At 57.1% G+C, this 25089-nt stretch overlaps 1 protein-coding gene across 5 annotated transcripts; it reads right to left on the bottom strand.

The window, feature by feature from the left end:
• Positions 1 to 581: 581 nt before the first annotated feature.
• On the bottom strand, positions 582 to 22946 carry UNC13D (unc-13 homolog D). 5 transcript variants are annotated; one of them, XM_072881428.1, is made up of 32 exons: positions 22813 to 22946; positions 14633 to 14665; positions 14255 to 14362; positions 13805 to 13864; positions 13476 to 13542; positions 13215 to 13392; positions 12802 to 12846; positions 12299 to 12367; positions 12031 to 12100; positions 11585 to 11689; positions 11155 to 11247; positions 10798 to 10901; positions 10417 to 10534; positions 9679 to 9803; positions 9322 to 9412; positions 8970 to 9026; positions 8450 to 8547; positions 8158 to 8209; positions 7703 to 7833; positions 7236 to 7356; positions 6513 to 6656; positions 6230 to 6319; positions 5466 to 5672; positions 5227 to 5295; positions 4794 to 4873; positions 4500 to 4605; positions 4350 to 4421; positions 4146 to 4229; positions 3730 to 3850; positions 3044 to 3167; positions 2452 to 2657; positions 582 to 2351 (listed from the first exon to the last, which is right to left on the bottom strand). In XM_072881428.1, exons 2-32 carry the CDS (start codon positions 14663 to 14665, stop codon positions 2245 to 2247), a joined length of 3135 nt encoding a protein of 1044 aa, XP_072737529.1. In that variant the 5' UTR covers positions 22813 to 22946; the 3' UTR covers positions 582 to 2244. The 5 variants fall into 5 exon arrangements, 4 of the variants coding, with proteins under 4 accessions (XP_072737529.1, XP_072737530.1, XP_072737531.1 ...); XM_072881429.1 differs by lacking the exon at positions 22813 to 22946 and adding an exon at positions 20991 to 21103; XM_072881430.1 differs by lacking the exon at positions 22813 to 22946 and adding an exon at positions 19862 to 19915.
• Between the last annotated feature and the right edge of the window lie 2143 nt (positions 22947 to 25089).

Below are 25089 nucleotides of genomic sequence, written 5' to 3' on the forward strand. Positions count from 1 at the left end.
AACTGCCCGGAGCTGAGCAGAAATTAAGCTAAAACACCGTGGATAATACGGCGCAAACAACCTCAAAACAGAGGTTAGCCCGTGCCACCTGCTCAGTGGGACACGCTGTCTGTTGCAGCAAGGACAGCCTGGGTGATGGTCAGCCCACAGCAAGTTAGAGCACAACAATTTTTAAACATACAGCTAAAAATAAGCTAAACCACGTTCAAACTTGCAGCCCTGTATAGCTAAGCCTTGCAATGAAGTGTGAGGCCAGTTGCTAGCAGGTGCCAACACCAAATGAGCTGCAGAGTGCAGGCATGGGGTTTCCTCTCTGGGAGCAGTAGCAGCAACCCGGCTGAAAGGATGCCCTGGGACAGCACCTCCTCTGCAAGCAAGGACCCTTCTCTGGAATCTTATTTTTCTGCAGAGCTACAAGGGGGGACTGAAATGAGTGATTTAAGCCAGCAAGTGGCTTCCTTGTGAGCGAGCAGCGCCTTAATCCCTCCTGCTGTGGGTTCAGTTGAGCCTGACCACGTCATATAGATACCAAAGGAGCTTCTTTTTTTTCCCCACCCCCACCCCACCCCCCCCCCATCAAAGGCTTGGCCTGAATTGACCCAGCAGTTGTTCAGCCCACTGAGAAAGCAGCTGGCGCTCAGGCACCCGGGAGGGTGATGCTTTTATTTCCCCCAGACGCAGCAGCTCCCAGGGGCTTGCTGCAGCTCAAGCACAGCCACCTCCTTGCAGGGTGGGGGCAGAGGGAGCTCCAGATTTATAACTACTTCTAATTGCAGCTAAAACAAGCTCCAAAATACCCAGCAAATTGCTAGCAACCGCCTGCCCTGCTGGGCATTTTTGCTGGTACGTCTGGGCCACCCCATGTGCAATGCACCCTGCAGAGCTGCTTCCCATCACTGTCCCCTGTGTGCCCACCACTGTCCCCTATGTGCTATAGCAGAGGGATGCAGGTCCCTGCACAGGCTGGGAGCAACGCCAGTGACCTGCCCACTGCTTCTGGGCTTTCGGTAGCCCAAAGTGCTGCGTGGTTTGGCTCACGGGACAGTGATGCTCTTTATTGCTGCCCAGGCTCCAGCAAGCTCCCAGGCTCCTGCAAGTTCCCAGGCTCCTTCAGCTCCAGCAAGCACCCTGAGGTCGATACGATTGGTGGTAAAATACAAAAACACACACGAGAGCTATGCACATTTTAAAAAAAAGAAAAAAAAAAAATGCCAACAATCCAAAAAACACAAACCCCAACCGGCTGCCAAGGGAGGTGCCAGGCCTGGAGCTGGCAGTGCCACACTGGGCAGGGGTGGCTCCTGCTTCCTATCCCCTCTGCCCCAAGGACACACGTATCTGCCTGGGGCCCTTTTTTCATCACCAAACCACCATGCATCACCCATCCTAAAAGCCTTTTGCCATGTCTGAGCCAGACCTGGGCTTTATGTGCAGCTCATCAGGCTCTTTCACAGGCCAAAACCCGGCTCTGCCGCCTCCATCAGCAGGTTGACGGGCAGTGGCCGTGCTGCGTGCTCAGCCCTGCTTGCCTCCAGCACCACTGGGCAGTGGCAGCTTTTGCAGCTGTTTGATTTATACCTCGGTGTAGGTAATATTTTGCAATTTTGCAATATTTTGCAACTCAGAACAACACTACCTGATTCCCTGCAGAGGAAAACATTCTGGCCGATCCAGCACAGGCAAGCCCTCGCCCAAGCCTCGGCCATTGCCCCAAAGCAACCCCTGGACAGGCTCAGCCCACGCATCAGCTTTGTTGCTTTTAATTTAAAATAAGAAGCTTATCCACAAGCAAAAAAGAAGAAAAAAAAACAAACCAAAAAAACAACGCAGGTTTGGCCATGCATTGTCCCCACCCCAAATAAATGACGATGTATTTGCATTGCCCTGACACAGCGTGGCAGACAGGAGGGTTGGGGACACGGCCAGGTGATGCAGCACCGGCAGTGACAAGCTAATGGGGATGGGCAGGGACAGCCACACACTTTCACATCCCCTGTGTAGTGTTGCTAGTCCGGACAGGCAAAGAAATCCCCTGAAATACCATGTGCCCACCCTCCCCAGCCTCACGGGAGCATTGCTACCTGAAGGTGGGGGTGAGATGGGTGCTGGGAGGTGGGGGGAGGGCACAGGGACCCGCTCTGTCCCCCTGGCCCCTGTGGATGGCTCCAGCTCCAGCACTGGCAAAACTCCTGGGGTCCCACTGGCCAGACCCCCTCATTTTGGGACGCTCTTCCTCTGCCTCCCTCACTCCGTCTCCTTGGACTGCTTGGCTCGTTGCTTGCGGAGCTTAACGAAGGCCTGAGCCTCTTTGTCCCCCTTCCGGGACTCCAGCAGCTGGAGGATCTCGTCTCCTGCCAGAGAGGAGGGGAGGGATGATGGGGGACGCTTGCTGCAGCCCCTCCTGATGCAGCGGGGCTCGGCGGGGCTCAGCCCGGCTGCGGCACCACGTACCGGTGGGTTTCGGGTGGGTGAGGGGGAGGCGGGTCTGGGGCACCCGTCCCGCATCAGCCTGGTCCTCATCGGTGTCGAGGCCGGGCAGGTGGCAGAGGGGGAAGAAGGCTTCACCCTCCAGGTCGTTGGCCCCCAGCGTGTCGTAGTCGAACACGGTCAGCAGCAGGCAGGCCCCCTCCTGCCGGCACTTCTCGGGGGGGATCAAGCTGCAGGGGGATGGGATGCAGGGGACCATCACATCGCATCTCCTCCATCCTGAAAGTCAACCTTCCCTCCAGGGACCAAACTGGCTTCCCCAGGGTGATGCTCTGTGGGAAGCCAACCTGTCCCCCACTGCACTGACCCCAACCCCTTTCAAAGCACAGGGCCCCGGCACAGCCCTACATCAGCCTGCGGGACCAAGGTGTTTGGGGAGCCCCTACCCCAGCTCCCACTGTGGGACCCCACAGCTGAGCCCCCCACTGGGGTGCAGGGGGTGAAAGCCCAGGGCAGGACCCAGTTTCCGGAGCAGCAGCCCCATAGCAAGGGCTCGGTTGAAGCGTGGGGGGGCTGCAGGGATTGGGGGGGGGGGGAAGTGTCAGCCCCTACGTACAAGTCGAAGGCTTCGTCAAAGAGGGGGTGCAGCTCATTCCTCTTGCACTGGGTGGTCCGAGCCACCACCTCAGGGAACTCATGACGGGGCTCCAGGGTGAGCTGGACGAAGGGGTCGCTCGAGCCTGGTGGGGTGCAGACATCAGCCCCCTCCCACCACCCCTTCTGCCCCAGCACGGCCGGCCGAGCCCAGCCAGGGTGGCTGGACACACTGGGGTGGCTGGGGGGGGGTCAGGGCACCCTCACTGCACCCCCCAACCCTGCCCACACATGGATCGGCCACGGGTGGCTGCAATAGGAGTGGCCTCTCCTGGAGACCTTCCCAAATGACAGCCAACCCGAGAGACTGTCCCTTGTCACCCCAGCATATTTTTCTGTCTGAGACGTGATTTGCACAGTGGAAAAAAGCTGCCTGCCCTGGCTGCTGGCTTGTGCTGCAAAGTGAAGGCAGCGGGATGTGGGCTTAGTGTCCTGCCTGGTCCTGCCTGCTACATCCCACCAGACAACCCTGGACCACTGCAATAACCCCCCTTCTTCCCCAAATCCACCTCCTTGAGTGCAAAAGCAAATCAAGACAGAGTTCCATTACTCCAAGCACTGCCAGCATGTCTCCTACCCAGGGACGTATTGGGGACCAAGGACAGGGGGTCCCGGGGTGGTGGGGCTCCCCAGCCCACCCACACCCACCGTTGGAGTCCAGTGGGATGAGGTTGACAGCGTTGAGCACTTCCACACGGAGTTTCTGCTCCGAAGGGCGGTACAGTGCTTTGATTGTCACGGCCCCGTACTTCTCCGAGCTGGTGTCCAGCTGAGCAGTGGGGTACAAGAATAAGGGTGCTGCCTTTCGGAACGCTTGTGGAGGGGATGCCTGGGGTCCGGTGGAGGCTGAGTGGAGATTTTGGGGTACCGGGGGTGATAGGCATCCTCTGGGATGCAATTGAATCCCCTCCTGCCCACTGCTGGGGCAAAACCAGCCCCAACAGCCTCAGGACTGGGAGGGTGGTGGGGAAATCCCAGTTTCCACAGGCAGGCTGTGCCGGGCAGCCTCAGGCGTGCAAGGGCAGGGTGTGGGAAGGGGCTGGGGGCACCATCCTGACTCCTACCTGCTGCTGGATCCTGTTGCTGAAGTATTTCTGGATGAGTTTGCGGCTGGTGGCAGAGCAGAGGGCCAGGTGAGTCTCCAGCGACTGTGAGGAGGACGGGAGGTGACAGTCAAGCACACGGACGGGTCTGCAGCCCAGGGACACCCTCCCTGGAGACCACCCAAAGGAAACTATGGGGACCCCTATGTCCCCAGCACCCCGTACCAGGAAGGCTGCGGTGTGGAGGGTCTCCAGCTGCAACCCGCAGCCCTCAGCGTGGAAGCACAGCTCCAGGCTCTGGGGAGAAGGATGCTGTTAGCCGGCCACCAAACACCCGTCCCTGCCGGGGACCCCCTTGGTTCCCTCTGTTGGTACCTTCAGGGCACAGTGCAGCTTCTTGTAGCGCTGGGCCGAAGGGACCTGCTGCCCCGCAGCTGCCGACAGCACGGACAAGGTGTGATGCCAGAGGAGAGTGAGGAGGCTGCAGGGGCGAGGGAGGAAGGCTGTGAGCAGGAACTGGCCCAGAGGGACCTGGCTCATCCCGGTGGGCTGAGCAGCCAGCCCCAAAGCGGGATGTCCCCAAGCCCCATGGGGCTGGGGGGACACTCCTGCTGAGGGATGGTGACGCTGCTGGCCTCTGCCCTGGTGCATCCCCAGTGCCCTGGTCACCTTTTGAAGTTCTCCTGGACCAGATGCTCATTGAGATACTGCAGCTCCGACTCCAGGAACTTCATGAGCGGGATGATGGACTGCAGCAAGAGGAGAGGGGCATTGGGGAGGGCACGGGGGGCCATATCCAGCAGGGCACAGTGGGGAGAGGGGCAGAGCACTGCTGACTGAAGCCAACAGGGCAGAGGGGGTCCAGAGGGGCTTCCTCCCACAGTGAAGACATGGGCAGGCTGTGCCCAGTCTGGTCCTGTTGCTGACACAGGCATCAAATGAAGCATATGGAGGTCTGGGCCCCATCGCTGGTGTGTTCTGTGCCCCAGGCATGAGTCAGGGAGAGGTGAGGAAGGGTGATGGGGGCCTCCACCAAGTAGGCAAGGGTTATTCACAGCTGCCCAAAAAAGATGGTCCAGGAGGGGCCAGCCCAGGTACTTACATCCTCAGGCTCCTGGGTGTCATGGGAAGATGAGAGCTCCTGGATGTGTCTGGCGATGCCCTTTTCCAGCTGCCAGGGAGAAATGCAGAGAGGCACTTGGGCTTTGCCCTCTGCACCAGCCTCCCCATGCCCGGGTCCACCTTGTCTCCATCCCAGGAGCATTATGGGCTCCAGGCCCCCTTGGGTGAAACCTCCCCACTTTGGGCCAGGTGAGGATCAAGGCAGTGGCAGGCGGTCACCTTCGTGGCCAGGGCTTTCACCACGTCCCGGACTTCATGGTCCAGGCAGGAGACGGTGCTGTCGAGCTGGCTGTGCAGTGTGTGCTGGATCTGCTGCCGGTCGATGACCGCTCCTGTGCGCTGCTCCAGCTGGGCCCAGTCCAGCTGCGACGGCAGCTTTAGGATCAGCAGCCGCAGCTGCTTGATGTTGTTCACCACGATGCAGAGCTGGCGGAGGTAGGTCTGCTTCAGGGTGTCCCACCGGCCCCATCCCCAGCTCCATCCCCATCCCCAGTCCCATCCCAATCACTATCCCCATCCCCATCTTCATCCCCATCCCCATTCCCATTCCCATCCCCATCCTCATCCTCATCCCCATCCTCATTCTCATTCTCATCCCTATTCCCATCCCCATCCCTATTCCCATCCCCATCCCTATTCCCATCCCCATCCCTATTCCCATCCCCAACCCTATTCCCATCCCCAACCCTATTCCCATCCCCAACCCTATTCCCATCCCCAACCCTATTCCCATCCTCATCCCTATTCCCATCCTCATCCCTATTCCCATCCCCATCCACATCTCCATCGACATCCTGCTCCCCCTGCTCACACCGCTTCCCTCCTGATTTTCCAGGGTTATGGCTATCAGGGGTCAAATGGTCCCCATGAAAGCCAGACCCGGGATGTCGGCTGGGTGCTCAGCAGCTCATGTCCTTCTTTGCCCAGAAACCACAGCCAAATCCTGCCTCTTCCTAAGCAGTGGACCCTGCCCCAATACCAACCCTGTTGGCTGCTTCACCCTCGTTCAGTGACAGAGCCTCAGCCCTCCCCTTGATGAGCCGGCAGTACATCAGGGCGATTTTGCACATGTCCTGCAGGATAGAGAAGAAGCCAATGGGACTGAGCTGGGCAGCACAGGGACCACCACGGGGCCAGGGGACCCTGCCACATTGGTGTGGGACACTGGCCCCATTCATGGAGGCATGTCTCCAAGAGCAGGAGAGGAAACTCCATCTGCTGATGCCTGTGAGCATAGCATCTGCCAGCAGGGCCCAGTATACAAACCTCCACAAGCTTCACCATGATCATGAAGGCTTCCTCGGGGTCTGGCCAGTTGAGCTGCTGCCAGGTCTTCACGATCTGGGCATAGCAGGTGGACAGGTCAACAGTGGACGTGCTGTGCTTGTTGTGCTCTCCGAAGGGCGTCAACTGGGAGGGCAGAGAAAACAAATGCAACTTAGCTTGTGTGGAAATGAGCCACCCCAGACAGGAGAGCTGCTCCTTTACTTTGGGGCTCTCTGGCCCGTCATCAGCTCCATGTATCCTGATGTCATCACCCAGTCACTTTGGAGAGTGGAGGAGATGAGGATGGATGGAGTGTCCCAAGCTCCCCTCACCGGGCTGTGCCCCATCATACTCTAACGCAGTGTTGTTGGACCACACTGAAGAGTGGGGCAGGGAGCCTGTGGCCCCATGGCTGTCTTCCCTCCTCTCTTTCTAAAGGTCAGAAGCGAAGGGGATGCTCACAGCATGGCCCAAACACAGGCTCATCAGCTCACCTGGGCTGCCAGAGAGCAGAGAGGGAAGGGGCACGGGGATGCGGTGTGGTGCCAGGGTGGGATCAACTGGTCCAGGAGACCACGTCCTTTGTTATGCGTTTGGGAGAGGAACCAGCCCACTCCTGGGCTGCAAGAGGCACCTACGTGGTGATCTCAATGCTGTGAGCCAGGCACAGCGGCAAGGCGCGTCCCCAAAGGATGGAGGCAGATGTTCTCCTCCCCAGGTTACCTGGTCCATCTGGACGGCTCTCTGTGCCCTCTCCAGCGCGATGGTGTAGGCCTTCTGCAGCCACTGGGGCACAGCTTCCTTGAACCACTGGTGGAAATTGCTCAGAGCCAGAGATCCAAGCCTGTGGATGAAGGCACCAGCTTCTCCAACTGCAGAGCAATGGCACTGGGCCATTACCCCTCCTTGCTCTCACATACAAGAAACTGCCCCAAGGTGGAGGCAGCACGTAGCACTGTGCTAAGGAGAAACCTTCCCTTATCTGGAAGTTGAGGTCTCCATCAACCCCACTCAGAGACAAGCCTGAAACCCTTCTGGTGATGCTCACATCGACACCAGACACCAACAGCCTGGTCTGCCTTGTGTGTAATTAGTGATGTAGGTGAATGAGAAGAATTTGGAGCTCCTCTCAATTAACCGTTCCTTCCCTCGCTTCGGCATCTCCCCTCTCCTCTCTCTGGCTTGGATACCTCTTTGGGAGGAAGTCCTTCATCCGATAGAGCTCCTGCAGGTTCATGTAGAGCTGGAAAAGGCTCTCGGCCGTGGGCTTGGACATGCTGCTGTCCACCTCATGCAGCTGCTCCTGGACATGCGCTGCGACCTGGCGGTGAGCAGGGGAAGGGGGGACAGTGGTTAGTGAGGGTCCAGCCAGGAAGGCTTGGTCTGCTAGAGGATCTCTGGAGCCATGGGGTGAGGGTCAGCTCAGGGACTCCTATTCCTTTTGGGTGGAATTTCAAGACATTCATTGGGTCAAGTAAGCAGATGATAGTCACTTTATGGGCACGCAGGGAAAGATGAAGAGTTTCCCTGGCTTGCTCCCTTTCCAGGCTTGCAACAACCAGTTGCCACCTGAAGGGTGGCCAAAAACCTCAGACTGGCTTTAGACCTTAGTCCCACGACTGCAGAGCAGCCCAGACTTGCTCACCAGGCTCTCCAGCTCCAGGTAGGCGATGGAGAAGAGATTCAACTTCAAGGTACTGCAAGAGAGAAATGGGGAGTCAGGAACCTGCCAGCCCCAGTCCAGCAAACCCATCCCAGCAAACCCGCCCAGGCCATGCCCTTGCGTAAGGGCGAGGGCAGTACAGCTCTAAGAGGCAGAGGTGGGACCACAGATGCCATCTGTGGAGCCCAAGAGCCAAGGAATGAGGCATCAAAGTGCCGTGTTGCTCTTGACCCCAGGGAAGGTGGATGAGGGGGGATCAAGACCCGAAACCTACTTGATGAAGAATTTATTCCAGATTTTCTGGCACTGCTGGAGATCTTCTATCACCTCCAGGAGGAGTCTGGACAAAGCTTTGCCATTCTCCTCCATGCTCTGCAAAGGAAGGAACAGCTTGTTTTGGATGCTCAGTGATTTTGAGATGACCTGGGCTCCATTCCAATCTGTTTTATTTCTATGATTTGCTCTCGTGGGGTAGCAATCTGTCATTAGATCCACATCAGGAGCACCAAGAAGTTGTCAGTAACATCCACTGTCGCCCTGTGCTTGCGTGGCTGGGCTGGGACCACCTCCTGTTCTCCTGAGCATCGTGCCAAGGCCTTAAGCTTCAATGCACCTCGGCAGCTGCAGGTAACATGGCTCATGGTATTTTTAAGCTGGAAACCCAAATGCCTTGACTGTATGAGAAAACTGGAGAAGCTTCATCTCAGTCTTCTCTTCCCACCCCCTTGGGCCTCCTGCCCCAGGCCCAGCAAATTGCTTCTTATAATGTTAGAGAGGCAGAGGTGGGAACTGACCTTCACCATGGGCTTGAGGTGCTGCTTCTTCATGTGAAACCACTCTGTTGTGCCTGACTGCAAGAGAGGAGTCCTGGTGTGATGGCAGGGAAGCAGGAGGAGCAAAGCCAGCTCTGTCACTCCCTTCACTCTCCCTGTCCCCTGGGTGTGGTCAGGAGCCAGCTCCATGGCTACTAGGCTAGGAACTACAGGCTGGGACCACCAGGCTGAAGAGAGGCAGGTATTTCCCCCCCATGGTGGTCTCTGTGGCTTTGCTGAGCTGTGGGCATTGGGCAGGGGATGGATGGGAAGGGAGAGCCAGAGGGTCCCACCTCCCCGGGGCTGGGGAGGGTGAGACCCCCAGTCCCACTACCTTCAACGCCGTGGAGACCATCTGGGGGAGGTCAGGGCTGAGCGTGCACAGCTCATGGAAAGCTTTCATTTTGCACATCTGGACCAGGACCCTGCAAAGTGAGAACCTTGAGTGAAATCCAGCACCAGCTCATCAGAAACAACCACCTCTCCCCCCAGAGACCCTACCCAAACAGACCTTGCCCTCCCAACAACTTCCCCCATGGGGAGCCCAGCGTGAGGGACAGGACAGGGACAAGTGTCACAGCAGCCTAGAAGGGGGCAGAAAGGGCTGACGTGGGACAAGCTTAGAGGCTTGTCCATCATGGTGGCCAAGCCACATGGTCCCATGCGCAGCTGGCACCGGTGCTCAACTCACCGGAGCAGGGACTGGAGCCTCTCCGTGGACCTCGGGACAGTGAGGGGGAAAATGATGCGGTACCTCCGGACGAGGGAGACCCCATAAGTCAGCAAGGACTGGAAGGACTCGGCCAGCTCTGCTTTCTGAGGAGAAGGAAGGAAACACACGCTGTCCTCCTCAGCAGCGTACAGAGATGCCAGCAGGACCACGGCACCATGGTGGAGGGAGCTGGTGGCTCCTGTTCCTTTCTAGCCTGCTCCAGGGATGGGAAAACCCCCTGATGCCTCAAGTTACTTCTCCCTGGAGGGGGTGAACTGAGCTTTGCGCTTAAACCTCATTGCTATGCATGAAAAATCCAGAATCTCAGCAGGGTGTTGGGATGCCCTGGGAAAACGGGCGGAGAAAAGTAGGAATTGGGTCATATTTAAGTTTTTCAGGGGGTTGTGATTGACTTGATGGCAACAATGGAGGAGGGGGATGTCAGTGCAAAGGGTAAGGGGTTCTCCATGGAGAGGAGGAACAAACCCCCAGGGCAAAGGGGCTCCCTGACCTGTGGGTTGTCCTGGTCCCCGTGGCTGGTTCTTCCCAGAAATGCCCTCCAGCTGCCCCAGCACCCCTGTACCCCACAAGATCCTGCCCTTCCTGGAACACAGGGAGGGAAACAGCCCCGGGAGCTGGGAGGAGAGGCTCAGGGTTGGGTGCACGGGGCACGTTTCCCTGATCTCTGCCCCCGGCATGGTGCCGCAGCCCCCTCACCTGCTCTGGCCTCAGGCGCTCCTGCACCCACTGGTACTCGATGCTGGTGATCTGGTGGAGCAGGCAGTTGCTGTTGAACTCAAGGCTCTGGTAGAGCTTGCTGTACGCCAGCCACTGCCTGGGGAGGAGGGAGAGGCTGGGCTGAGCCCCGGGGGGCTGGGGGGCACACAGGGGCCAGCGTGGGGCTCCCCCACCCACAGCTACATCTGGGATTGCAGGAGCAGGACCCAGGTCTCCTGGTGCTGCTCAGGGCAGCGGGCAATACCAGCCACACTGAGCTCATGGGAGAGACCAGCTGAGGTCAGATGGCTCCAGGGAAGGCGTCGGGGCCCTTGACCCCCCTGACGCTACATCGTGGCTCCCCAGGCGTGGGGTACTCACGCCATGACCTGGTGGAAGTCGGAGAGATCCTTCTGCGTGGCATGCAGGTACAGCACGGTGCTGGCGTGCCTGCTCAGCTCCCCGTCCCAGGCGATGCTGCCAGCCTGCGAGGATGCAAGAGGAGGGTGGCGTGTCCTGGAGCAAGCTGGGCTGAGCGAGGAGGGGGACCGCCACCGGGGTGGGGTGTGTTTGCAGGACAACAGGAGGAATGGGTGCCCCATAATGATGCCAGGCACAGGAAGGAATCATCATGACCCTCTTCCCCATCACACTGAGCAACGTGTCAGGCGTGATGGGCTCCAAAGGAAGCCCTCACCCCAGCCCAGCTGATGGAGGGCTGCTTCTTCCCCTCGGTACCTGGTGCTGAAGGATCTCATAGGACACCAGCTGCTGCAGGAGGTGACGATGGACAGTGTAGCTCGGCTGTGTTCGGCTGCTCGTGGTGGCCCTCTGAAAAGAGAAAAGGCATAGAAGCAGTAATGATAACTTGCCTGATCATGCAGGGACGCAGTCAGAGAGTGGGGGCACAGGAGCCCAAAAAGCATGGGGCCAGAGACCCTCGTTTGAAGCTGAGCCAAGGGGTGCAGGTGCACCAGGAGCAAGGCCCCCATGCTGGCATGGAGCTCAGGGGAGGGTCAAGCTGGTTTCCAGCACATGCAAACCCTGGTGCTGGCACCTCTGGTCCTGGGGCAGGGATCTGTGACCCCAAGATAGGCCCCAAGGGACAAGCAACTGCCCCGTCCTGCCAAGGCAATGGAAAGGGACCCCTTTCCCCATCCCCTCCTACCTTCTTGTGAGTCAGCAGGAACTGCAGGTGACACTGTCCCCGGTTGGGGTACGTCTCCGTCCGTGGCTCCAGCTGGTACCACCGGTCGTCCCAGCAGTGCAGGTCCTGCACACACAGAGACAAGGGTGAAGCCGCGGGCAGCCTTCCCGGGGGAAGGATCCCACTCAGGGACCAGGTCCCACTGCATTAATGGGGCAGGAAGATGCTGTATTGGATAACTCTAGTATTGGATTAAAAATAAAAGATGTATAAACACTGAGCGAGTGTGTTGGAGTGGCTGGGGCACCTGCCACTGTACTGAGGGACCTGGCATCAATTTGCGGCTCTGAGCCGGGATCCTGGGTGAGCTCAGTGCTGCCACGGGGCTGGGATCCTGCCCGGACCCCGTGAGGTTTAACCGGCACCTGGGGAGTCACGTGGAGGAGAGGATGCACCACGGGGCTCACCTTCAGGCGAAGGACCACGTTCCCCAGGAAATCGTCCTGCCCTTTGTCTTTGCGAGCATCTTTAAAGATCCTGAAAGTCATGAACGAAGGAGGGGGTGAAAAGGTTTCCTGCAGCCGTGACCCAGCCGCAGTCAGGGCAAAGAAGGGTGCCGCAGACCTGCCGGCCTCCCTCCCTCCTTCCAAAGGCAATTTTTAAAATCCAGCAGGCAAATAAGCACTTTCCAAACCCTCTTTCCTCAGCAGCCATTAGGACCAGGCCAGCACCAACCGTTTGAGGCCGTGGAGGTCTGTCAGCTCCCCCAGCTTGTGCCGCACGGACTCCACCATGTCCGAGTCCCTGTGAGGGCGGGCAGCAAAACCCACCGTGGGGGAAAGGAGAGCATTCAGGCAATTGCAAAACAGTTCAAGGAGCCACAATGACAGTGGAGAAGGGAAGGTGCTGGGGCAAGAATATGTCTGGACTGAGGCCACCCCCAAAACTGGCTGTCCAGCCAAAATCTGCAAGCAAATGGCTTCTTGCCATAAATAAAATCGGGGCTCAGGATCAGCCCTGCCTGGACAAAGCCAGGCTGGGGTCTCTGCTCACTCTGGTCGCATCCTGCACTGTGCACCGCTCCAGCAGAAACTGATGGGGAAAGGGATCCCCTGCTGGTTTCTGGGGCTTGTTAAAGCATGCAGGTCGAAGGACCACCCCAGTGACCCTCCCCAGGAGGCAGGACCCCGCTCAGGGCTGGGGGTCGGGGTCGCTGGCTGGGGAGTGCTGCCACTCACCACATGTCCAGGTGGAAGCTGGCCGTCTCCATGTCTTCAAACTCCCTGCAAGACACCAGCAGGAGGATGCTGTTAGTCGAGCAGCTTCCAAGGGACCAGCAGCAAGCAGGCAGGACAACTGGGGATTACAGGCAGGAGGCTCCTCCTTGGGTCAGACCCTAACCCACCCCGGGCAGCCTGGGGAAGTGGCAGGAGAGCCCCAAGAGAGGGATTTTTGCCACGCTTTTGTTTTTCACCTCCCTTGACTTGCTGCACAGGTCAGATCAGAAGCCTGGCAAGCCCCAGTGGGCATTGCCCCAGCAGAGCCCCAGATCCTGTTTGGGGCGAGTGTGAACCCCCCCGCATCCACCCCCAAGAGCCCTGGACACCCCTTCCAGCCCCCCAGTGAGCAAAGCCAAGGGGTGGCAGATTACAGGATAAATGTCTCGTCCCACACCGGGCTGAGGGTCTGGCTTATGACTTGCGTGCGATGGATCTGGTCTTCAGGGATGAGGTCTTTGACCACAGCCTTCATCCGCTTCTTGTGGTCAGGGTGGGCCAGTTCCTGGCTCTTGGCATCAATGCCCAGCAGGCAGTATGGGTCGCTGAACCCTGCGAGGGCAGACATGTGGAAGTCCCCGTCGGGAGAAGCGGCTGTCCCTTTCCTGATGGGACACTCACCCGTCCCCACTTACCGCTGACGTCTTTACCCAAAATCCCCTTGGCTTCCTTCACAGTTGCTTTCAGGCAAAAAATTGGGCTCTGGAAGAAAAGAAAAAAAAAAAAGCTTAATGTGGGGTCACCAACCCCATGAGGAAAGATGGGGCTCGAGAAGGATTGCATCGTTGACTGCTGCTCATGCCAGCAAACAGCTCCTGAGCAACTCTCCCAGCACAGCCCGGGGCATCCCGTAACCCAAAGCCTGAACACAGGGGCTGGGAGGCACCACAGCCGCCCAGCACCACCCCGATGCAGGGGGACCCCTGGTTGCAGCATACTGGGGAGACGCCATCTCGCCGCATACCTCCAGTTCCTTGACCTGCTGCATGATGACGCTGTGCTCCTCCGCATCCATGCCGAAAGCCTGTTGTAGATATTAGGGCCAGTAACGGATGCTGCCCTGTTAACAGTGGCTGGAGAGCAGCCAGGGGCTTCCCTCCGCTCCCCGGGAGTCAGCTGCAGCTCAAGGGGAGAGGAGAGGAGCAAAGAGCCCAGCAGAAGGGCTGGGGACCAGCTGAAAGCTCTTGAGGAAGAGCCTTCTTCCCACCATCCCGAGCCACAGATAAATATTTCTCCCTAAGGCTAATACTTCCCAGCCACAAGCTGTCCCAGCCCTCCAGCTGGACACTACTGCTACGTCTTTTAAGGTGCCCGTTAAAAGCTCCCTCCAAGTGCCACCCATCTCCTTTAGCTGGGAGGGTGGACATGTCAGGAGACAGATTTTGGGGACCCCATTGGGGAGGTGGGGACCCACCTTTTGCACGTAGGCATAGAGCTCTTGGGTGTCTGCGACATGGTGCTGCTCAGGCTTGCCCAGGCGGTACAGGATGGTGTAGAGGACCTCCTCGTAGAGCAGGGCCAGCTGCCGGGGGAGTGCCGACACCTCGCATGGGGCCAGACCAGCAGGGACTTGCTCCGTGCATCCCCCAGGATTAGCGGGGTGTTCCCCCGCCCAGCTCCCCGAGCTCCCCGCCGGTCCCTGCCAGACCCCTCCCAGCATCCAGCCCTGCCCAGCCACCATGGCTGTCCCTGGGGAGCATATTCAGGAGCTAAGCCGTGTTCCCAAGCCCCAGCAGCGCTGCCAGACCCTCCAGTGCCACCAAGGGAGACTGTGGTGGGGCCACGCTCGTACCTCTCTCTTGGAGAACCGGTGGGACAGATCCATCTAGAGAAAGAAGAGAAGCAGAGAGGCTTCCTGTCAGGTCTTGTGGTAGAGGGTGGTTTTAGGAGGAAACTGCAACTGGGTAGGGCAGACCAGCTGGGATGGGGTGGCATCACCCACAGCCCGGCAGGGTGGGATGCCCCAAAGGATGCTGTGACACCCTGCAGGCACCCCATGGCCGAGGGACCACTTCCTCCATCACCTACTGGTGGGGCAGCACAGGGGCTTCACCCCCAAGCCCCATTAATTGAGGAGGGGGTAGTGAGGATGGCAACAGCAATTTGGGGTGACCTGTAGGAGGCTTTAAAAGCCAGCCACCCGCCTTCGCCCCACAGCGCTGCTCACTGGCCCGGCCAGGCCCAGCAGGACCAGGCTGGAGAGCAAACCAGCCAAGGGAGAGGGCAGGTGGCCAGAGCACAGTGAGGAGCTGCAGGCTGGGCAAGGCAGCTATGGGCAAGGAGACACCAAAAAGCCATCGGGATTCGTGACTTGAGTCCCCTTGCCAGAAAGAAAGATGAGCGCTGCTGCAACGGTGCATTGCTTGCTGTTGAGCTGAAGGTCCATTCCCCACGTGAATGATGATCAGCAATAGCATTTACTTTCCAAAAGGCAGTTAAATTAGAACGGTGCCACGGGACAAGGCACAGCCCGGCTCCAGTGGTGCTGAGCCCCAGGGCTGGCCGTGGGGTCCTGCTGCCCACGCAGCCCTCATCGTCCCCTGCCTCAAATGTCACCTCCCACTCATCCCAGCTCTGCATGGGTCCATCCAGGACATCAAATGACCTCTGCCAAAAATACTCTTTTCCCTGGCAAACCCCAGCCATCAGCCTGTCCTTACCCCCTGTTCCCTCCCTGACACCGAGCCTGAGCCTGTCCTGCATCTGCTTTTCTAAGCACGGTCCGGATTTGGCCACCACCGTGGCTGAGCAACTCGTTCCTGCTGCGGAGCCTGGCCAGGTGACGGTGACTTTGCCACCGCCACGAGCCAGATGACGCAGGCAGAGGGAGGGGGACTGGTGCCCCTGTGCCATCCGTTACGGCTCCCGGTGCTGGAGCCTCTGGGAGTGCAAGGGCGCGAAGGCAAAAAATATAATGGAAATTTTTGAAACGAGTTTGGCCCTTTCTGTGCCGAGGGGCGTACACTGAGCATGCCCCCAGCACCCCGCTCAGCCAGGGCTGGCAGGGACGGATGGACAGACGAGCTGTACCTGTGGGTCAGCCCCGGCCCCAAAATGACCTTAGGATCCCCCTAATAGAAAAAAACCAAACCAACCCTGAGCTGGAACATTAACATTTGCTTATGGCAAATCTAGGGCTGGCATAATCCCCTGGCCATCTGGACTAAATTCAACTCTTCCACCCCTGGCGAGTTTAACCCTTGAGCTGCTTCTCTCCCATCTGCCTCCATGTCCCTTCTTTTAACGGCTGCTCGGTGCCAGGGGCTGCGGTGGCTCAGCAGCCCCTGTGAAAGGGGGACCCGTTGCACCCAGGAGGGTCCCTGCCTGCTCCTGCCAGCCCCTGCCCAGGGGCCTGTCCACTTTCCACTGCTCCCGGCACCGTCCTACCAGCACGAGGGCACGGTGGGCATGGCCCTGTCCCAAATCCTTCAGCATCCCCATGGGCAGCGCTGCCCCATAGCAGGGTCGCAAGCGCAGCGGGGAGAGAAAAAGGATTTTATTTCTCTGCTGCTGTTACTTATCAGCAAGGCACAAGTGTCTGCTCCTGGCCCAGCAGTGGAGTAGCACGAGCGGGCAGGGGGAGGAATTGCTGTTGATTTGGGGGGCAGCTCTCTGTCGCTCCCTTCTGCCATCGGGGATGGCTGCTGTGGGATCTGCTTTGTGCTCGCCCGTATGTGCACAGGACTGGTTAAGCTAAAGCTGAGCTGAGCCACGAGGATGTGTTTACTTCTGCTAATCCCCACACCAAGAGCCCAGCTCAAATCCAGGAGCGGTGCTTAGATCCAGGTCCACATACAGCCACCAGCAGCCGACACCCACCCCCCCACCCCCCGTTAGCTGCGGCAGCGTCACCGGTGTGGGAGGCCAGCTTGGCTGCAGACCGTGACACTTAGGAAGGAGGACAAGTCCCTGGGCGGGGACACCACCAGGACAGATCATCCCAGGGTCCTGCATGGGGGATTGTGCCCGCATGCTCCCAGCAACACCGGGCAGAGGCCTGCAGAGCTGCAGGTCCCATCTCCGTGGGGGTGGCCGCAGGGATGCCGTCTGTCCAGCCACTGCAGAGGAAGTCGGTTGGGTTGGCCAAGAGCAGGGCTTTGGGGATCTCCTGGCAGCAGGGAGCCCAGAGGGGCTGGGAGGCACTGGGAAGCTGTAGCTGAGCTAAGAAGGGACCCTCGGTGCCAGCAGAGAGCTGCAGCTGACCCCGTACACAGCCCTCGGGTGCACGTTTGCACGGGTATGGTAGCCCCACGTCCCCACCCCCACTCCTTGCTCACCCTTGCAAAGCATCCCGGCCAGGACACAGACTTGGTCCCTTTTCTCTCATTCCCCTTTTACAGCCTCGGCACCCAGCTCTGCACCCCGGGGTCCCCTGGGCAGAGCCACCCTGACCTCCTCCCCGGGGCCATCACACCCCAAATACAGTTCCCAGCCCCGAACATGCTCCCCAGCCCCCTGGGGTCACAGCCACCTACCTCGGGGCTCTCCTCCCCAGGGAGGGTCCCCGCGGGGTTCTCGTCAGCAGCATCCATCTTGGGGGGAGGCTCAGCACCACACAGGGGAGCGGCTGCAGCTCTGCCTGCCGCTGCCGCCTCTCCCCCTCGCTCGCATGCTCGGAGGAAACCACAGACCTTATCTCGCCATGGCCATTTTAACAAGCGGAAACGTGCGCAGGCCTCCTTTGAGAGCAGCACGGGGACACAGGCATCCTAGCCCCATTTCCCACCACGCCATCCTGCACAGGCAACCCCTTGGTGATGGGGACCTCATGGTGCAGACGGGATGGGAGCAAAAGAAGGGTGTCACGTGCAGTCCCTGCTATTATTTATGAGCAAGGAATTGGGAATAAGTGGACAGAAATAGTCCTGAGAAGGCAAAGCCCAACAGGGAAAGGGGTTGGTGGGGAGGATGGGCAGGAGCAACGTGGAGAATCTGGGCTCCAGCATGTGTATTTGGGATCCATCCTGCCCCACGAGCGCAGACGGGGACCCCACAGAAAGCAGAAGTCATCTTCAGCCTCGGGGGATGGAGAGGATTTGAAACCCGGTGCAAAAGCTGCAGGGTGGGAAACCCCTGAGGCACCCGGGCGCGTTGAACAAGGTTGGGCCGAGAACTGATGCAGTTAGTGCATGTGCCGGCAATGGCACCGGGAAAGGGCGCGTGGCCTTTTTCCTGAACAGGCTGTCCAGGCAGAGCTGGTTACTGAGAAAAAAAGCAGCAGGAAATGGAGTTAAAAACTTGTGCTTTACTGTCAGCTTTCATTCTTGTAAACACTTTATCTGATTGCAACTTGCAAGGCAGTTGTCTATCACAGATCGGCAGCAGCGCCCGCCCCTCAAAGATCGCTATCGAAACGCCTGCACTGATGGCAAATGGGGGAAGCTGCATCCCAGGAGATGACCAAAGGAAGAGCTGGTTTGCTCCTGGATGTTTTACTTACACACACAGCTAAGAGCAGCCTTGGGCTCAGGTTCGGAGGGGCTGTTGAGCTGTGCAAGCATTTGCTGCTCAGTGGACAGACCCACAGCCCAGGGCAGGACATCAGCCTGCACTCAAGACTTGCACGTCACCACTGCAACTGCTGAGCACCCACGGGCTCTGCAAAGCCGAGCGGTGACCATGGCTGACACTACACTCTCCATCGAGGGGAGTTTTTGTCTTTCCAGCCTTCCTGTTTCTGGCCCCCAGACGCTCCTGGAAGCTGTAAGCAAGATGCTTCAGCTGCAGCGCAGGGGGCAGAGGCTCCACATCAGGTTCAGTGGTGCTGTGCAAGCCTGTCAGGGATTTCTGCTTAATCCAAACAGGAAACCACGACCATGGAAACTGCACTGGAAAGTTTGTCCCCTTAACTATCGTACGAGGCATTGCAAAGAGATGAATCCAATAGCGTGGAGGTACCCTGCAGCACGCGCGCTCCAACCAGGGCTGCAGGAGGATGCTGGCAGCAGCATCCCTGTGAGAGGATGAGGAGGGGCAGCCAGCCAGTCCCTTTCATCCTTGTAATCATCTGGTCCTTTAATTAAGGCAGGTTGCACTATTTTAGCTGCTTTAGGAGAGACATACCTTCCCTTTGCCCTGAAACCCTGTAAAGGCAGGTCATATTGGCAAAAGGGGATCCCTGAAGTTGGGGGACCAGGAGATGGAAAAAGGGCTGCTGGCAGCAGCAGCGGGCCGATGTGGGGATCAGGTTTTCTTTAACCAGGGCAGCCAGCATGGGACCGGGGCTTGTGAGGGGCTGCCCAGCACATGCACAGCAAGTTGCCAGAGGCAGCGGGATGCCAAGCTAATCTATGGCATAAAAATCCAGAGATACAGTGAGACACCAAAAAGCTGAAATCCATCCCTGCTCTCACAGCGATCGTTCAGCCTCATCCCCTGAGGTCTGAAAAAAGCTGCTTGTTACAGTTCTGCTCTCTCCCATGTCAGGAGGGCTCTTTTGTAACTGTCCCCAGGCACCCGCACAGTAGCCCCAAGGAACTGGGCTTCGGCATCACTTCCTCTGTGCTCCCCAGTTTGGCGGTGGAGTCGCCTCCTCACCCCACGCCCGGTGAGGGTGCCCGTCCCCTTTGCTGGCAGAGATGCTCGGAGGTGCTTGCCCAGCCCTGCCAGCCTCAGCCCTGCCTTTATCCAGCCTAGCATTTGTTTCACCTTGGGGAAACAATTTAAAAGCATATCCTCCCTTGCTGATGGAGGGGGACACTGCAGAGGGGTTGATTTCTATTCTGCATCCCTCTCCCTTGACACACACAAATGCTGCTTATTGATCTGGGACATTAGCACTGGCCTCCACTGCAAAATGTTGTCAGTGGGAAGTAGAGCTGTAAAGTGCACTATGGCGTTTGAAAATTATTGCTGCCGTCTTTGCTTTTAGCTTTGATTGCAAAAGCAAAATCTGGCCTAGCAAAGAGCAACCTAGCACAGAGATAAAGGCAGGACGCGGACACAGCATCCCCAGGCTGCTCACACCTTTTGCTGCTTTTTGCCAACAAAAAATAACAGGGGTCAAAGAAATGTCTCTTACCTCAACCAGCACAGAGAGAACAGCTGGTAAGAGTTTACTTAATCCTCAAATCCACCTCCCTTCTCCTTGTAACACTGAAGAAATAAAATCCAATGCAATCATAAATATTGCTAAGCATCAGGCAACCATCCTCCAGCCAGGAGCTGGTGCCTGTTCTGGGGTTTTGCAGGTTTTAGAGAAGAAAACTTCAGTTTCAGTGTGGAAGTGTCTGTTAAAAAGCACTTTCCCCGAAAGTTCCCCAGCTGCTCACTGCATTGCTCAGGGCTGGTTTGCAACGCCGGCTGGAAACGCTCAGGCAGAGCCCAGCAGGGTGGGCAGCACACATCCCCGTCACGGGCCAGCGTGGCCCTTACGGAAGGTCTCTGTGCAGGGCTCGCATGATTCTGAGCCTCTGTGTGTGCAAAGGGAGAGTTATTCAGTGATCATGTTTCAAGAGCGGCAAACGTCCTTTTTTCCCCCTGGGTTTTACCAGCAGCCACCTGCTCCACAAAATACCGGTGAAAAAATCACTGAGTTCACATATCTCATCGTATTTGCACCTCAAATTACTCCCTGTCCAGGAAACAATAAGAAAAGCCCTATAAAAGGAGCTCCAGAAGTAGCACAGAGTTCTGGTTAGTAGACACAATCCTAGTAAACTCCGTGCCCCAAACCTGCAGGACAACTAGCCAGGACCTTGCACAACATCCCAGACATCCCAGGTCAGGAGCACTGTAAAAGGACTTTGTTTTCCAAAGGGAGTGGGTCAGCATTCCCCAAAACAGACCTCCCTCCCCACGACATCAATCTGCCCCCTAAAATAACTACCCAGGGGCACGTACCATATATATGCACAATATAGAGTGAACACAATATAGAGTGAACCCCTCCATTCCTTTTAAGAACAACTCACCCGAAAGGAAAACCCTTTTCCTCACAGGCTATAGGGCTATACTCCTGTGGGCTTACAGGCTGCCCCCGGTATAAATAAAGCCCACAGTTCACTCGTGCATGGGGTTATAGGTGCTGCTGAGAGAACAGATCTCCAAAGAACAGGCATCCTTGCCCTCTTTAAGGGTATCTTCCCTTGAAAGGAAAACCCGGTATGAAAGGACCCTCCACAAGCATTAACAGCAGTTTATCTCCCTACCTCTTGGTTTGATAATCCCGGAGCCGCAGCCTGCCCTCACCCTTATCTCAATCTCTCAGCTGGAAACAGGCAAATAGTCAAAAAATTGATTTCAACATGTCCCTCCCTCACTTCTCCTTTTAAACACGGGGTCCAATGACTCTGCAAAACTAGGCTGTGCCTGCCGGAGTTTGGCAAGGTCTACAGTAAAAGCACAGCGAGGAGGAGAGGAATGCGGTTTCAAAATGAGATCAGGGACAGTCCTGCTCCTTCTCCTCAGGGCTGTCCAGCCGGGGCATCCCCCGGGGAACCTGCGGCTGCTGTGTGCTCTGGGACCAGCGATTTCGTACCCGGGAGGGATGTCAGTCATTTCCCCTCCTTGTCTACTACAGGGCCTTCCAGTTATTTCTTCCCTAACCGCACATCTTTTCTTCCACAGGCTCTCCCGAGTGCTTTGAGTGCACCTAGCAAAAAGCAATGGTACCTGGGAAGGATGGGGGGGGGACACAGCACCCCCCACCCCATTTGGGACATCTTAGAAGGATGTCAAGGCAAACCCCATCCTTCTGGGAAGAGCAAGGGGACTTCCAACCACCCACATGGGGCAGGGCGGTTGTGAAAGCTGCGTTTCCTCCAGGAGCCCCGGGCAGGAGCATGGGTTTGGCATGAGACCTGCCAGCTCCACAGTGGGGTTGTGCAAGGAAGACTCCGGCCACGCTGCCCGCGAGGCAGTCAGCACCCCGGTCACCCTGGGGGGGCTTCACCGGCCAGCCCCAGCCCCTCCAGAGAAAATACTGCTGCAACACCAAGCTCTGCTCGGAGCTGCTCCAGCTCCCCAGGGAGCTGGCTGGGTCCCAAAGGGGAAAGCACGACATGTCCTGCCCACCCTGGCCCTGCTTCCCTGCTGTCCCCCAGGGACCCAGAGCACAGGACTGACAAGCCCGGACACCACCCCAGCTCAAACGCTGCGTCTGGCTCCCCGCACAGTGGCCCAAGGCAAGGGAGAGCACAGCCCCCCCGGGCAGCCGCCTGCCTTGTCCTTCAGGAGGTCACAAACTTCAATGTATGGACCCGGATGCCATTTGTTTGGTTTAGGGCGCCCCGTGACAGCTTTAAAACGTTTTCTCCATCACTGCCATGTGCTATGTGTACGCAGCAAATATTTCATCCACCTCCCTCTCCCGGAGAGATGAATTCAGTGTCAGCCACCGGATTTATCATCCCCTCACCGCAGAGCTGGGGCGGCAGCAGCTCTCACTGCAGGCACAGGAAGGGGGGGGGGACGGACACACAAATGTCAAGGTCATTTCATCTGCTAGTTTGGGGCACTGAGTTCAGAGCAGCAGGACCCACAGCGCATGCTTGAGCCGAGGAGGGACCAGGGTGGATGCCTGTGAAGGTGGAAGAACTTGGGGCTGACCATGCAATTTGTTTTAAGCACCTTCGTGACTATCGTGGAGCACACACGCCAAATTATTGACCAGCTTCAGCACTGAAACAGTCCCTCCCTGGCTTTCCACTGCCACCTCTGCCCAAACATGTGTCAAAGCCCCCTGAGGAGCCCACCAAGCCCCGCAGAGCCACACGCTTGGATGACGGGAGTAGGCTGCAGGGCTGAACTCCCCCACCGCCCCCAGATCCCAGACAGACACACCAAAACACAGAATATTATTGCAGCCGATCCACGCCATGTGGAGAACAACCATGTCCCAGCCAGAGCCCAGCCCTTAGGGAGCAAAGTACATGGAGGAGGATGAGAAACTGAACTTGAGCAAGAAAAAGGAAAAGTTTAGAAAGATGGGATTTGCTGAACCGAGCTCGCAAATGGAGTCCAAGCTGATACCTTTTGCTCCAGTAGCTGAAGACCGTGGGAAATGTGTAGGAAATGGCAGGCAGGCGGCTGGGAGGACGCAGCAGAGATGGATCCTGGTTCGTTTGCACCCTGAGGCGTGAGATTCAGCAGCCCCCGCCAGCAGGTACAGGTCCCCACTCCTGCTTGCTGTTACGTGGGTCTGTTCACATGCTGTTGTGGCCTCTCTCAGTGGCACAGCGATGGCCCTTGAGCAAGGAGGGTGCTGAAATACCGGTTTCCAGTTCAGTCTTATGATGGCAGCTCTTTGAGCTGACTCACGCAGGAGAGCAGACGGGTGAGTAATACCCGGTACAGCTGCAAAGAAAACCCTTGCCTTAAAACAAAGACCTCTGCTCTGCATGTCCTGGCATTTCATACCAACCCAAAAAAACCCCCCACATTTTTCACTTGGGCTTACTTGTACAGCTTTAAACCTGAAGCCTCCTCTTGATCACAGCCTATCTCAGCAAAACCCATCTTCTAATACCAACCTGGCAGTTATTTATGGCTGGAGGTGCCTGTGATGCGACCGCATCGGCCAACGCGAGCTGCTCACCGGCAAGGGCTGGCCCCGCTCCCGGCTGCTCTGGGAACAGCTGGGTCCAAACCTCGCCCCACGCCTCCTGCCACCTCCAGCGGTGCTTGCGAAGGGAGCCGGCGCTGCAAGCCATAGCTCATAAATCATGGTGTCCATCACACGGCAGAGATGCAATTTGACCATCTACTGCGCGGAGAGCTGTGGGGAATCCTCGTGGTCCCCAAAGGAAGACACACACAGACGCACACACATGGCAGGCAGGCACTGGCCAGGCTGGCTTAACCACGGTCCCTATGACTGCTCAGCGCATCACCCCCAGCTATAAAGCAATTAATGCAAAATAATGATTTAATTTTTTTTTTAATAGGTTGCATGAAGCAAGAGAGCTCAAGGTAAAATCTGGGCAGAATGGTATGGCAGAGGAGGAGGGCTTGGTCTCTTCCTTTGGCTGGAGGCAATCCTGGGCAAGCACACACATGCCCCATCCTTCCCGGGTAAAGACCTTCCCCAGCCCCCAGGGATATCAGCAAGATTTCAGGGCCGACAGTAGGAAATCTGTAAGCAGTACCTGCAGTTCCTGCAGTAAGTTTTTTTGCATAAGATCTCAAAGCACTTTAGAAATACCTAGTTACACCACAGTCCCATGAATGAGGGAAATAGCTGCGTATTCAGAGCGGGGAAGCAGGCACAAGGTGCAGTGAGCGACTTCTCAAATGAAGAGCCTAAGTGACATCAAGGAGACAGAACTGTACACAGTGGCAGAAAATCTGTCTATGCCAAAAGATTCACTGGATCCCACACTAACTGTTCCCTATGACCCTTCTTTTTCTTCAATAGTATAATACTATCCAAATATTGGAATTTAATGATACTGATCTAGCTTTCACATGACTGCCTTTCTGCTGCATAGCTGATTAATCATTCAAGCAGAGACCAGATCTGGAGACATATTAATGCACAACATTTCCTCCTGCCCTACTCCCACCCCACTTCCAGAGCAGAAGCAGACTTTCAACTGCACTTCCCTGTTTTAATATTTAAAATCTTCTATGTGGGCAGCAGGACTGGCTGACCCTTCCACCCTCTCTAAGCCCTTTCCAAAGCAGAGCACAGCTCCCGGTTCCCATCAGGGAGATAGCAGTGAGTGCTGAGTAGCTAAGCCAAATCTGGGTTTTCAGGTTTTAACGAGCGAGGCGGGGATTCTCACCGGCATCTATCTGGCCAAAATCTGCACCCTGCTGAATCACGCTGCTCCGCTCAACCTAATACCTGCACGAGCCTTACTGACTGTGCGACATGCCTGGCCTTTTGGCCCCATAGCTTCAGCATTCCCAAAACATGCCTCACTTCTCATCAGCATGCTCCAAACGCACCAAGATGACCATGATCAATCTCTTTATTTTGGCCTGCTCCTTCTCACCTCTCCATAGACCATGCCAAGCTCTAGCCTGGAGGAATGGGGACATTCACCAACAAACCATTGTAAAAAGCTCGCAGCTGAAAAGCCGCTGATTTAGTTCACTAATACCCATGTTGAGGAGAGGAGTATTTCATTTATTCCAGCCTGACTCATCCTCTCAACATATTTTCCTTTTTCCAGCCAGCAAAACCTCACAGTCTCTCTGCAGATCTTACCACTTGTCTGCACTAGCGGAAGAGACACTCAGCTTGAGCCACGGAGACAAGTTCTCATCAGAGCAGATTATCTAAGTGTTTCTTCTCTCAAGCAC

The sequence above is a fragment of the Ciconia boyciana genome, chromosome 16, assembly GCF_034638445.1.
Source record: "Ciconia boyciana chromosome 16, ASM3463844v1, whole genome shotgun sequence".
In the NCBI taxonomy this organism is placed as follows: Eukaryota; Metazoa; Chordata; class Aves; order Ciconiiformes; family Ciconiidae; genus Ciconia; species Ciconia boyciana.